This window comes from Diplotaxodon limnothrissa, linkage group LG11 (assembly GCF_057381915.1).
Source record: "Diplotaxodon limnothrissa isolate DT_005_m linkage group LG11, D_limnothrissa_male_GT1.1, whole genome shotgun sequence".
Lineage (NCBI taxonomy): Eukaryota > Metazoa > Chordata > Actinopteri > Cichliformes > Cichlidae > Diplotaxodon > Diplotaxodon limnothrissa.
Window position 1 is genome coordinate 32,378,411 of NC_140606.1, and position 15,041 is coordinate 32,393,451.

General features: G+C 38.2%; 1 protein-coding gene across 1 annotated transcript in view; it reads right to left on the reverse strand.

Annotated features, from left to right (window-relative positions):
- The window catches only part of bbs9 (Bardet-Biedl syndrome 9), a 171,725-nt gene that overhangs the window by 147,206 nt on the left and 9,478 nt on the right, over positions 1–15,041 (reverse strand). The window contains exons 6-8 of the mRNA XM_085364938.1: positions 9,179–9,353; positions 4,379–4,463; positions 3,735–3,918 (exon numbers count right to left, since the gene is read on the reverse strand). Coding sequence (XP_085221064.1) covers positions 3,735–3,918; positions 4,379–4,463; positions 9,179–9,353 — 444 coding nt within the window. The remainder of the gene's footprint in view (positions 1–3,734; positions 3,919–4,378; positions 4,464–9,178; positions 9,354–15,041) is intronic.

Consider the following 15,041-nt stretch of genomic DNA (forward strand, 5'->3'; position numbering starts at 1 on the left):
ATTCACAAATTTTACCATGCAGCATAGTAATAAATTCCTCTGGTGGGTGGCATTGCCCTGTAAGAAGTTCCCACAGTAAAGAAAATCACTTTTCACGTCTGGTTTGTATATAGAAATTTTGTCATCTCGATTTTTCATTTTGAGACAAGGTAACCTTTTATAGGTGTATATACAACTGAAGTTCCACATACACTTTCTTTCATGACACATGGCTTGAAACCTTCAGTATAAATACTACTTACATTTTACTACTTATGTTTCACTCACACACACACACACACACACACACACACACACACACACATCCAGCCAATCCCACCAATGGCGCAGTTACCACCAGGAGAGATCTGAGGTGACGGCCACACGCAAAACAAACACACCTCACTTACACTCACACACACACACACTGGTACACATACTCACACAGTGGAATACGTAAGTTATAATATAGTAACAGCGGTCAGCAGGGTGGCACAGTGCAGGGGTCGAAATGACAGAGTGTGTTGGTGCCACATTAAAGCAAAATACACACCTTTCGTCTCCACATCAGCCTTATAATTACAACCATATTATAAAAATTTCCAACCGGTGTTCTTCGTTCTCCTTCCTTTCTAGGCTTTTTTTTTACCCTCCTGGCCCACTGATATCTCCACATCCCATTCTTTTCTTTCTCCTTTTCCTTATCCTGACATCTCTCTCCACATCCATTCTGGCCTCCGCATCATAGGTGCCACATCATGATCCTATCTGAATGAATCTGTCACCCATGTTATCATGATCCTAGAATATCATGTTCCTAGAAGTAGGAATCATTAAAAATCATGCAGGAGCTGGTCTTTGATTGTAAGGCTTCATATAAGCAATGAAGCCGATAAAGTTAAATGACAAAATAAGATACAAACAGCATAAAAGAGGTAGACTGGGGGGACGAGGGAACTGGTCGAGCAGGCAGCTGTGAAGATGAGCGCCAGAAAGAAAGCAATAGGAAATGCTAAGGAGAGCACTGTTGCCTATCCTCATCTACTCCAATCTCTAGACTATGAATACACTATAGAAATCCACTGAATGGCCCTGCATAATAAAAGAAGCCCTTGCTGCTTGTTGGGTGGCAGCTCCAGCAGTTAGACTGTCACTAAATATCACACTGTTAAAAATAAACTCTAGAGTGGACTTTGTTTGTTTTTGAGAGTGAAGTCTGCAACAGCAGTCATGCTCCTGGGAATTGTCATCATCCCTCAGTCATGTGGGAATTTTTATGTGGTTTTGACTGTTGACAGCAATCATGTCCCAATAAAAGTTGCTTTTGTTGAAATGACACATTGGGGATTGAGTTTATAGACAATTTCCAAGAGTAATTTAAATAATCTAAATAATATTCAGAGTAGACATTGGAGGGAACTTTGAAAGCTGAGATATTTTAATTGTAAAATTGAAAACAGATATCATGGCCACTTTTTGCAGTCAGTCAACGAAGCCTCCATTCTGGATCCTTCCTCCATAGAGTCAGAGTATTTTATATCAAACGTAATACACTTTAAAAAATGGATCTATAGTACATTGTTGCATAAATTAAAGTGGGCAGAAGCACTTTTGACGTTGTTTTGGCTGCATTTTCAGGAGGTTATACACAGAACTGTACTGCTAACTACATTAATATAATTCGTGTTGCTTAGGGTTGAAAGTGACAGTTAAGCAGCAATCGATAACCACGCAGGTAAGGCATACCCTTTTTCTTCTTAACAATTTTAATATAAAAATCACAGCTGTCCCCAGCTGCCAGTGCAACTTAATGGGACAGAAACAAGTCAGGTGCAAGCTTTCAGTAAAAATGACAGCAGAGTCGGCCTCCATCGCCTCCTTCTCTAAGACCAATTCAACATCTGTAGCCAGGCTAACACACAGAACTAATTATCATCCACCCACAGCATATCCTGTCCATTGTGTGCATGATAAGCAGTAGCCTCTTGCCTCAGATGTGACGCCCTTTCAAATGCAGCTAATAATCACCACACTGTACACCTCTTTCTCTTTTTTCCCCATCAGAGGTGAAGTCAGGGAGAGGTGTTCAAAGCTGGAACCCATTACTGTTTAACAAACACACACACACACACACGTACCCGTGGGTGTACCTACAGTAACGCCTATGATTTCAATATGCTGCATACTCATTATGACAAAATGAATCCTGTGATCACGGATCCTCCCGTACCTAAATATCTTTAAATTACTTCTTGCTGACAACAAAAGGTACTATTGAAGCTTGTTATTTCCTGCTATGTTTTATCGTTGCTGTAGGTTGGACATGGGAACAGTTATGCCAAGCAATTCAATGCATGCACATCTTAATCACTGAGATGCTGCATTTAGCTAAATCTGTTCGAAAATGGTTCTGACTGATGAGCAATGTGGAGAAAAAAAGCGAATCACTTGAACTGAGGACTATTCAGTTGTTGACTGAAGCTTTCCTTGGCTTCATTGAAGTTTCATTGTTTAGATTCAAAACCAGCACTTGAATGTACTTGCACAACACAGCAGAGAGCAGTTTTCAACTTTTTTAAATTAAAAAAAAAAAAAAAAAACAAGAAAAAAAAATCATGTGTGGTGGTTATTTAGCAACAGACAGCAGCCAGAGATTAAGTAAGACACAGATTTGCCATCATACTTAGTGACTATTTAAATGCTAAAGAGCCAGATATCTTATTCAGCCGTTCATTAAGAGTACAATTGAAGGTAAATGGAGGTTTAGCCTAACTCACAAAGGAGCAGTTATCGCTTCAGTTTCCATGAAAGAAAGAAAGAAAGAAAGAAAGAAAGAAAGAAAGAAAGAAAGAAAGAAAGAAAGAAAGAAAGAAAGAAAGAAAGAAAGAAAGAAAGAAAGAAAGAAAGAAAGAAAGAAAGATACACTACATATAAAAAGTATTTTTGGACAAAAATAAAGTTTATTACCTGTATGATTCTGTATTATATGTGCTATTCATTTGGCACATGTCTATAAACTCTATTGTTCAGCAGTCAGTTTTATTTATGTAGCAGAGCTATTCGGTTTATTCCATCACATTCTGCCAAAAGCAGCTTCCTGTGAGCCATTCACATGGCAGTATGCCATTCCAGTTGCTTTGTTTTTTAGTATTTTATCCAGTTAGTCTTTTGGAAGTTTGCTTATGGCAGGTGCACTGAAGCATACTGAATGTTGTGATTCTGTGTTTCACCTCACTCCAGGCTGAACACATCTGAACTTTGCCTCTGCTGCTTTGGCAAAATATGAAAACTAAGGGAAAAGAAAAGCCTTATCCCTTAGCTTGCCGTGTGAACCTTTGCTCTTTGTTACAAGTGATGCTGACAACAGGTCCATGTTTTTCTATAAAACTAAAACTAATCACTACCTTTGAAGAAAAATATACAATTTGGACCTTCTTCTGGAAACAAATTGTTTTGTTTCTGCATTATGATTTGTCCGGAGAAACATGACTGGTGTTTGCTTTGCTTTTTTGAAACTCAGCAGCCATCACTTTCCATCCTATTCTCAATTCTCTGTGTCTAACATGTTTGTTAAATCATTATTATTACACATTCAGCCTAAATAAGTGCTGCAGCAGAAATCCTGCCAAAAACCTACAAGGAATATTGTTATTCCTAGTACGAATAAGAATAATACAAAAAGACTACAATAAAGACTGCGAAGGAGAAATATCCTTTTATAGTGTGTCAACTTTTTGTCTGGTGTCCTGGGTTACCCGAGGCATATGGCAGGAAGCAGCTGGGGTTGAACTCCAGCTTCTTCATGAAATGGATCTGCCCATTGTCACGGAGACAGTAGATGTTCCTCTCACCCAGGATGAAGATGTGGGAAGAAGCATGGGAGAAAGAGGGCACACAGAGATCCAGGGCCTGCTCTCCCAGCACAAATACCCAGTCAGGCTATGGGAACACACAAAGACACAGAACAATGTCATTTATTGCACAAAAAAAAATTAAAAAATTGTATGCGTGAATGTCAGCCTGACATGTGCGTTGTCTGAACACGCTTGATAAAATGTTGTGCAGTGCCTTTTTATTAGATACTTAATTTCCATTTACCATAGAAATGGGTATCAGCGAAACTTTAAGCTCTGCAAATAAAGATTTTTATGTTCGAATTCAAGGCAATAGTGGCGACCTTTGGTGCTGGTAGAGAAAAATTCAAATAGCATGAACAGTACATTCATAAGTGCTCTGACATTTGGATTCTATTATTCACATTTGACTGAAAATGAGGGGATCCCAAAGAACTATCGAGATTCAGATATCACTCAACTTACAGTCTTTAAACACTAATCACAACACAGATAAACAAACAATCATGTCAAAGAAAAAAAAATATGTGTGTGTTAGTGCTCACCGTCAGCCTCTTGCCTCCAGTCTTAAGGGGTAAGTTGGGATCTTGTCGACTTTCTGCTTCTGTAGCCACAGCGAGAGTCTCATACCTGACAGTAAAAAAGACACAGACAGCTACTTTTTCTGTGTACGTCGTCTCAGACAGAAAACAAATAACTTTTTTTTTTTTTTTTTTTTAAACACACAGTAGGAGAAATTTAAATTGTGAAAAAACTGACAGAGTTGGTCTAGGACACTTTCCATTGTCCAAAAAGTACTAGATATTCCCCAGCTATTCTAAAAAGCCAAACTACACAGTTTCTCAACCATTAGAGCAAAACCACAACAACAGCACACAATTCGTGTTCAGAATAAACAAACCCCTGCAAGCATTTTATAGTCACCTTCTCTTTTACAGGTTCTCTGTGGTCAATCAACACATCACAGACCTACCGTTCCCTCGAACCGTGATCTATCAGTTTTAATCAGTGAGCCGCAGGCCACTGGCTAAGGATAAAGTGGTCAGACTGATCTGTGGTCAGTTGATTTTGGCATCTGCATGTTAGGCTTTTTCCAGTAAGAAGCTGGCAGTCATAGCAGCTTAGCGGGAATCTATCCATCTTCCCAAACACCTGGATGAACAGAGCTCCAAACCTGACTGACCCCAATTGCACACCCCAGACCAAACACTAAATAACTACTCATTTATCCACCAACCTTCTCACTCTGTTTTGCATGTTTCGACACAAAGCTGTTGTTAATCAAAGCAAGCAACCCTGAAATTGACCTTTATTGGAAGGAGCACAATCCAACATGGCTGCTACTTTAAGGGTACTAGTAATACTTTATCTTAGCCTCTTTTTTTATTGAGTCCGCAAATATTTGTGCAAAGCAACAGCACTTTCAGTACACCATATTCATTATGTATACTACCCACACGTGGAGCTGCTAACAGGTTAAAATTGTAATGCTAATAATTTAAATAACTGCTTATTTATTAATATGTTTTTATGCCCATGAAGCTCTTTGAATCTGATTTTGGGATACATAAATAAAATTTTATTTACTTACTTTAATTTACAAATTGCATCGACTATAGTCTCATTTGTACTTTGTGTATCTAATTAACTGACCTTATCACGTTAGCATTTAAACAGCGGACAGGGAAAACATCTGCAGCTAAACACTAGCATATAATGTAAGTGTGCTGAAGTTACATTCTCACAGAGTTTTGACTTCAGGGCATACTTAGTTTTGTTATGCTTTTCAGTGTCATTCTCAAAAATGCGCTTAGGGTTAGTATGTAACCTAGTATGAAACTGCGGCAAAGCTTTAGTATATACACTGTAGGCCTTTTGGTCACTTGAATTACAAATTTCTATTTGTAATTTCTAACCCAGACAAAAATGTAAATAAAAAAATAAATCAAATTTCAAGCTCTGTAACTTCACATGCAGCTCAGTATGGCTTTCATAAAAAGACTGTGACTGCCTTCTTTTGGTTGAATTTTACTTATTTCATGTATTACTCACTGCAGAGAGCACTCACATCTCTCCCCTTTCCACTCCTCTAACAACATTTTCGTTTTATACCTGGATAAACCTGATTACCACATGTGACTCGAAGAGTGATGCTAATTCCTCGTAACATTTTGTATAAAATAGTAAATGAAGTGTTCTAACCTTTGATTTTTGCAATACAATGCAAGATTTATAGTTTTGAACTCATCCGTACAGTAGCGCTACCCGCTTAGCCCTCTCTGAGAAACGGCGAGCAGACTAATGAGCTTTATGGATGACTGCCAGTAAAGAAACCTTTTCATCACGCCATGACCATTTCCTGGGAAAGAAAATGGACTAAAAAATATATTAAACATGTCAGGGGTTTTAAGCTTTTAAGGCAACACTCAATGGATCGACAGACCAGCTCCTGCATGAGTGAAGGGATTAAATTCAGCCTAATAATACTAAAACAACACTATAAAATAAGTATATTCTTTCACTCTGCTTTGATATTTCATAATTATTCCACCCTTCACTTAGATGTTTTACTAATCATGGGATAAGAGGTCAAATGACTGAATTAAAACTGGACATGCATGCGCACGTGTGTGTGTGTGTGGGTGGGTGTGTGTATAATATGAAAGAGGGCCAAAAAAGAAGAAAAAACATAATCACAGAAAGCCTTGTGTTTGAGAAAGAACCAAAGAAATCTGGTTATTCACCTGCATGAGCAGAATGTAAGGAGGAAGACAAATATCACTGACAGTGATATACACATACTTTTTTTCTATTTGTCATTAAAATACTGTTTCCAGTGAACATGGTGTGCGGGTTGGACTTTGTGTGTACAGGAGTGTGTGTTTAGGCAGTATCAGTCATCGTGCAAGTTTAGGACACTGAGGTTGAGGAAACAAACATCCCATTTATATGAAAGAGGATCTCTCAGAAAGGAGCACACACACACACACACACACACACACACACACACTTACCTTCAACATACAGATCAAATAAGCATATACATTCACGCAAACTACACAAATACACACTAAGCATGTACACTTTCTGAGGTAACGGATAAACACAAACTAAAAGCTGAAAGCTGACGCCAACACACACACATACACTGTAACCAAATCAAGCTCTCATTCATCAGGGCAGGAGAAGGTCCAGCAAGCTAAATAAACTGAGCCAAGCAGAACTGTTTGACCAGTCATATGATATTAAATGTATAACAGTCAGCATGGCTTTGACCCCGTCATCTGATATGGTGTGTCTATATATTTCCATCACTCTGACCACATTCAAAGATTAGAACATTTCTAAAGTATCTAAATCAAAATTGGGGTTAAGAAAAAACATTTAACCCATACATAATGACTGCATAAATAAACAGATAAACATTTTTTATCCATTTATTTATTCGATTTTGCTAATTGGTAGGGTCTTACGTCAATACCAGTGATCTTGATCACAAAGTATTTTAGTCGAAAAGTGATTTGTTAATGCTCTCCCAGAACCGCATCATTAATGCATCCACTGTTTTAGTGCTAATACATTTCCTGCTGCTATTGTGTGATATGAAAACCATTTATCGTGCATCTGCAACAGGAACTGCTCTATGCTCATCACCAAATCCAAAGTCCACATGGAAAGAGATGCTTATGTAAGAGCGGATGCTTGGATGTGTGTTTTTATGTACTTTATGTGGCAAATGTATGTGTTCAAATGTTTATCCAAACTGTGAGGCACCTTCTAACAGTTCCTAAAGTCCCATACAAATAAAGCATTATTTCTATTAAAGCCATCACTTCTAAAATTTAATGCACAAATTTTTTTTTTGATGCTATATCAATTTAATTAATCTTCAAGCAGAGTGATCCTTGTTATGAAAATGTTTAGTCACACAAACACGGTGATAACTTGGGCTTCCTGGATGTGCAGCAAGCTTGAATATGGGGACAGGAAGAGCAAAGTATAAATCATAAATTGTATGTGTTGGTGACTTGTATCCCAAGGAGCAAAACACTTTTACTTCTAGCAATTTTTTTAACTTTTATTTTTTAGTAGGTATCCTAATCAACTGATCATTTATGTAGCACTTCATATCTTTAACTAATGATGCTCATCTGTACTGACTGAACAGCTCTGACTGCATGCTATTTAGTGTTTACATTTATTGTGACACATCAAAGTCTTGTTCTGGCTAAACTCTAAAGTCTCCACTAAATGTGAAGTTCTATTTATAGCAGAGACATTACGTTGGTTAGAGGTGTTTAATGCACAGTGTAAAGGAAATAAGTTTGTTGCATTCGTAATGCTGTGCTGTCATTTATGGAAAGCTTGTATACGTCTGCTGAGCTCTGTCTGATTTACTGCAGTCTGTACACTGCAGGGCTGTGTTTGTGTGTGTGTCCAGTGAGAACGGTGACGTCAGGGTTTCCACTGTGATATCTAGTCTGGAGAGTGTCTTGATACTGGTGGGGGGCACCCAGATAACAAACAGCTGGAAGAGAAGACTGCACGCATGCACAGCGTACACCCACGCAGTCTGTAAGACTTCTTAACGATATGCAGTCAGAGTGAAGTGTACATGTGCTTACATTAAAATGAGGTACTTTCCGATCAAACCATGTGTGCGCAAGTGCGTCTGTGTGTGTGTTTCGGTCCATCCAGACAAGATCTGCACTGGGAGCAGATGGTGTTCGGATGGTGGGGATTTAGTCAGCACTGCTCGTTAACCATCAGCAGCTGATACTGAAGACTGTGAATCAGATAACCTTAAGAAAGTTTATACTGTTCGAGCCTAAATATTACTTGTAAACAGATGTGAATTCCTTTTTAATAGCAACTTGGGTTTTTTTTCCATCTTAGAATAAAACTTCAGTATTTTCTAGCAACTAATATATAGGCCTATATCAAGGATCTTGCTGTTAGAAATCAGTTACATACATTCCAGCATACAACATTACTCCTCTCATAGTGCATACATACAAAGTCTATGTAATGAAGAAAATGGACTCGAAGCTGTATTGCAAAAATCCCTCAGCTGGGATTCTCCCATAGACTATGGACTCCTCTGATGCCACCAACAATCAGAAATGAAAGACAAGACTATTGATGCCATTTGAGGGCATCTGGAGATGTATGTTGTAGAAATTATTATGTGATGGACTTCACTGAAAGCTGTGAAAGTATTATACTGTAACTTTATCCCAGCTATCTTGCTTGCAAATATTTGTGGGATTACAACACTGCAGTCTTCAGGCAAGTAACACAAGATGAAAAAAGTTAATAAATAAATGAATTATAAAAAAGCCTACTTGTAGCTCTCCAGCTCTCGTGCAGAGGATACAGTGAGGAAGCTGTCTGTTCTGGGGTTGTAAGTCAGGGGACCAGGCAGCAGAAAACCAGGGAGGAACCTGCCAAAAGAGTAGCTGTCCTGCTCGAAGAACATCAGCATCCCGTCCATAGACTGGATACAGAGGGAATGATGACCTGATGGAGAGAGTGGGGGGCAGCAAAGTAGATTTATTCACAAGCTAAAATGTTTTGAACTGATAATAGCAAACAAAAACACACAAAAAACAATGTAATTAAATACAATGTTATACTGTGAACTCAGGTATGTTTTGCTAGGTATTTTCCAGTTTGGCTTTCAGAGAGAGGTTAATTTCATGTAGCAATTAACAACGTCGGTGGCGTAAAAACAGGTGGAGCTTCAACTTTTAAGTGTATCCTAAGCTTTCCCCCATGTTTCTCTGACACAATTTGAACAAACAACCTAGTCTAACATCATCAATGTCACTGAACAGAAACCATCTCAAAGTGTACACCATTATCTACATTTGTACAACTCATCATGTCCAGTCACTCTCTGGGACTTTTAGCTCCACCTTTCGAAACACTTTGGCCTTTAGACAAGGTCAGACTGCACAGCAAACAAACTAATTCATGTAAAGAATACAGGCTGCTTTTTTGGCTGCTTCATCTACATCCCTCAATAAAAAAAAACAACAAAAAACACTTTTTTTTAATAACACAAGCACCAAAGATCCTGGAGGACTTTTGTGGCTTTTGTTTAATTTCAGCCCTGATGTTGTGTTGTGCTATGAGGTGCGTTACTCCCTCTGCCTGAATCTGATATCTCCATTAACACCTCCATACTCATACACACAGACACCTGGCTGTAAGTATAAATGTGTTCAAGACTACGTGTTTATTAGGAAAGGCCTGGTGTAGGACATACTAAGCCCCGACACACAAAATACACAGCAGCACACACTGCCATAAAGCAGTGGGGCTGTGTGACCAGAGAACTATAATTAGGCCTCAATGCGCTATTAAAACTCACACTGTCATCAACTAGAGGTCAGGGAGACAGCCACCTACAGTGCACACAAACACATACATACATACTTAACATCTATCACCAAGGATTTAGACAGAAAAGCCACACACTCCTACACACCTATTCTGTGTCAACAAGTATGTGTGTGTGAGAGTGTGTGTGTGCCTGAGTGATGAGCGGCCATTCAGGGTGGCCATTAACACACTGAAGGACAAGGTCTCATACATCGCAAACACACCCTGTGAATAAAAGTGTGTTAAACACAATATTTGATGGAGAGCCAACAGCAAATGTTGAAGCAGAATGTGCATGTCTTCATATGGGTGGATTACATCCAGCCACAAGTGTGTATTCTTGAGTGTGGAGTTAAAAAAATATATATATCTGAAAAACAAATGTAGTCTTCTGAGGACCGAGTGCATTGTGTTTAGTTCAAAACTGTAAGTCATGAACGTCTGCTGTCCAAATGTCCTTAATGTGGAAAATTTGTGGAAATGCACAAGCTCCAGCCAATTATAGTGTTGACAGTGTCTCTTAAACACTAGTGTTCTGTATTTTCTTAAAACAGACCCAGACTGTGATTGTTTTCATTTATATTATGTTCAATATAATTAAATTAAAGCTAAAACAACCCTAAATTCAGCTGGCTGAGGTTGCCATAAAGAGCAATTTGTCCTAAATGTCAGCATACGTCATTTATGTTTAAAATTTTTAATTTAATAAATGGTGTTCTGTCATGAACAGGTGGATTCATTGTCTGTTTTCCACTTTTTTCTCTACTTGCATTTGCCTGTTGCTGTGTATTGTTTTCCTCATTCACACCGGCCTAGAGACCTGTTGGTGACTACCCAGAAACCGTTGGGGAAAAAAATGCAGATTCCGGAACAGTTGTGAGTCATTGCTGGAGGTTGTTGGCTATTGCATGCAACTGATTGCTCAACTCTCTTTCATACAGGCCCAGAAATCTATTAGTGACCCGGTGATAAATGCAGTCACTAGTTAAAACTGTGTACTCCACAACTGGTTCATGCAGGTTCATGCAGTTTTGTGATCAACTGAGGAGCTTGGGTAGATAGCAGGTTGTGGTGGTTGCCAGTAGTTTCCAAGAAAGGTACGAACTTGTCTGCAAACAGTTGCAGACTACTCACCAGGTGGTAGTGAAATTGTGAAACATACGATGCAACCTGGGAATGTAGAGAGTTTGCATTTGAAGAAACAGTTGTGCCTTCTCACTGGAACCAACACATTTCAAAAGGCAAAGCTTTTACTTTTGAGGGAAACATTCTCGGTTTCCGATTTGAGTATGAAAGTAAATGTAAGTGTTTGCAGGCAACTCAGTGTCTTTAATGCAAATTATGAGCAAACAAAACAATTTGCTAGTGACTAAAGGAATCAAAAGGAGGTTTTTGACACCCTCTTTGAGGCAGATTTCACCTGGTGATAGCTAGCAACCTCGATCAACCACACACCAAGCATTTTGCCTCTGGGTCACCAACTGGTCTCTAGGCCTGTGAGATGAAAACTTCCGTTAGAATGAATAGTAATGTCAACAAATGCTGTACCATCCAAAACGGTATGCTGTGGTAGGCAACTTCTTCTGTTGGTGGGAAAATATACAGTATTAAAATTTTATAAAGGTCACTAAGATTTCTTTGAAAATGACTTCTGGTTTTATAAATTTTATTTCCTTGAAATTTTCCTAAAGATGAATATTTTGTGCATTTTTTATAGACTAAAAAAAATCACTAACAATATCTATATATAATAATCTAACCTACAGTAGTACGGACATAAATAATGACTATTTGAAAAATGTACATTTTCAATTAAGTATGTTCTGATATAAATTCAATCAGTCACTCAAGGAAATTCTTCTGAAAAATTTTACATCACCATTTCTCCCGCAACAATAACAGATACTATCGGATGTTCAAGATACTAGCTGGATATTATCATGAGAGAGTAAAACAAAAAAATAAACTGCTAAAATATTTCACAACCTACTGCATTATTGAAATCCATCAATTATAAGCAACAAATCAGATTTGGAAACAGGTTACCGCATTATAAAAGGGAAAAACAGACAACAGCATTGAAATGATCAAAGTCATTTTGGTTTCTTAAGTCATTGTTCTACTCGAAGCAGACCAAGACTGTGTGAACAGGCTGAGGTAAAGACCTGTCTCAGACAAACACTTCACCGATTTGTCAGGTTTCTGGATGTCATTTCCGACCCTCAAAGGCAGCTCAAGGGTCAAAACAACAGACACTCAGCACAGCCTGACATGACTCTGTATCATCAATAATAAGAAATACAGAGTGAAAACGAGAGCCAAGCTGTTTCATAACAGCAACTGTCCAAATGTAATTTCACACGCCCACAGCCAGGTATAGTGTGTCAAAGAGCCCAGTATGAGAGCCACTGCTCAGACACAGTGGAGGAAACAGGCCTGTATTAGTGTCATTAATAAGACTTGTTGAACAAGCACACAGAGCAGCCAACAAAGCACAGAGGCTGGCCGCACACTGCTGTGTGCACCTCGCCTCTGTGTAAATATGAGAGAGAAAATGTGAGAGTGTGAGAGAAAGAGGGAAAGTTGTAGTTACATGTGAATGTGCTGGCTCGGGGACCACAACATGTGAGTGCATGCATCTATGTGTCTGTATATATATATATATATATATATATATATATATATATATATATATATATATATATATATATATATATATATATATATATATATATATATATATATATGTGTGTGTGTGTGTGTGTGTATATGTGTGTATATGTGTGTATATGTGTGTGTGTGTGTAAGACCAGTCTATACTTCGACTGTAAGTGTGTGGCCTGAAAGTGACCCAAACCAAATGGCAGCCCAGCTATTAGAGTAGTATTAATACAGAGCTGCTATTACAGTGCCTACAGCACTGCTAAATGGGTGCTATTATAGACCAACACATGCAAACCCACACGCACACACACTCACGTGTAACAGCAGACACGACTTGCAAAAACACTCCCACACGCACACACGCTAGTTTCCATATCCAAACCAAGCAGCAACCTCCACGGGTGACAAATGAACCCACATGGATGTGCCAAAACTGCAGTACCTCTAGTGGCCACTTGAGGCTGGCTACAAAAGTGAGTGAGTACCTGTAAACTCCAATGTTAAAATGACCAACTTTACAGCCTTAAAAAGCATTCATACAGACTGGTAATAAAATGTTTTATGCCACTACATAAGTTTACTTCCTTCACAACAGCTTTAAAGTGGATGAACCTTATTATAACTCCTCCATCTAGAAATTGGATTTAAGGGGCATGGCCACTTTGACTGATAGGTCTGTCCCCAGGCAGGCAGCCAAAAGCAATTTGTTTCTGCTAGTCCTCAACTCTGCTAAATGTACTTAATGAGCTGGATCTCTCCACTGCATTTGTGCTGTTGGTGGCTTGTTGGGCATTTTAAGAGAATTATCTCATAATTAAAATGGATTGCTGTGTGGTACAGAATCACCAGGAAGTCTGTGTATCTGTTTTGATACATTTTTTAATATTGCAGTAGTCTGTTACTTAGCACAAATTTACCAAGATATCTGTGTAGGGCGTTTATTCCTTACAGTGTATGCATGCAGCGTACTATCCAAGCTTTCTATTGTTAGTTGGTAACATGCCACTAAATTAATTCTCATCAAAATATGGTTAGTTGTGGCTCCAGAATACTCCAGAACACTTCCACAACACAAGCAAATGTTAAGGTTTCAAAATACAACCACAAAAATGGATGATGTCATAGTGACCAAATCTGTCTATTATACTAACTGTGATCTAAACACACAGAGTCTTATCACACAACATCTGTGGAAGAAATACATTTTCAGAAGTCTGCTCTTGCCTCAGAGCTGTGACTATCACTGTCTATGCAGTAAAACTACACAGAAAATACTGTCCAGTGTGTGTGTGTGTGTGTGTGTGTGTGTGTGTGTGTGTGTGTGTGTGTGTGTGTGTGTGTGTGTGTGTGCAAGATAATCATTACGAGTATGTGTATGTTTGTGTTTCATCCAATCAACTGTGAGATCGGCTCATTTTCTTGTAAACTATGTGAAATGGTGAGGAAAGAGCAAACAGCGAACATCTTTTCCCAATAAAACGCACACAGATCAAAAACTCATCTGCCCTTTAAAAGGAAAAGAGAAATAAAAATAGCCTCTTTTGTGTGTATGTAGTCAAACAGAACACAAATATCTTCAGTTATAAATGAAGCATTGATCGTTATTGGTATAATTTAGACTACAAAACTAAACAGCTGCTACAGTAAACAAAGAAGACAGAAATAATGCAGAACAGTGCAAAATAAGTGGGGAGCACTTCTGTTGCACATCATCCTTTCCCCTCTCCTCTGTTTCTACTATATCCAATCTAAAATGCAAAAAAAAAAAAAAAAAAAAAATCCGTCCATAACAATTATAATCAAAAACAAGGTTAAAAAAAGGCAGGCAGCAAACTGAGAATTTAGATGAAGAGTTGCAACATCAAAATAGATTCAGATTTCCCCAAATGTCATTTATTTTGGGGGATTTTTCTCTAATAATTTTTTAGGATTATTGCCACATATATATAGTCTTACACTCATAAACATTTAAAAGCACTAAAAATGATCTAAAAATGTAAAAAAAAAAAAAAAAATCCGTCCATAACAATTATAATCAAAAACAAGGTTAAAAAAAGGCAGGCAGCAAACTGAGAATTTAGATGAAGAGTTGCAACATCAAAATAGATTCAGATTTCCCCAAATGTCATTTATTTTGGGGGATTTTTCTCTAATAAT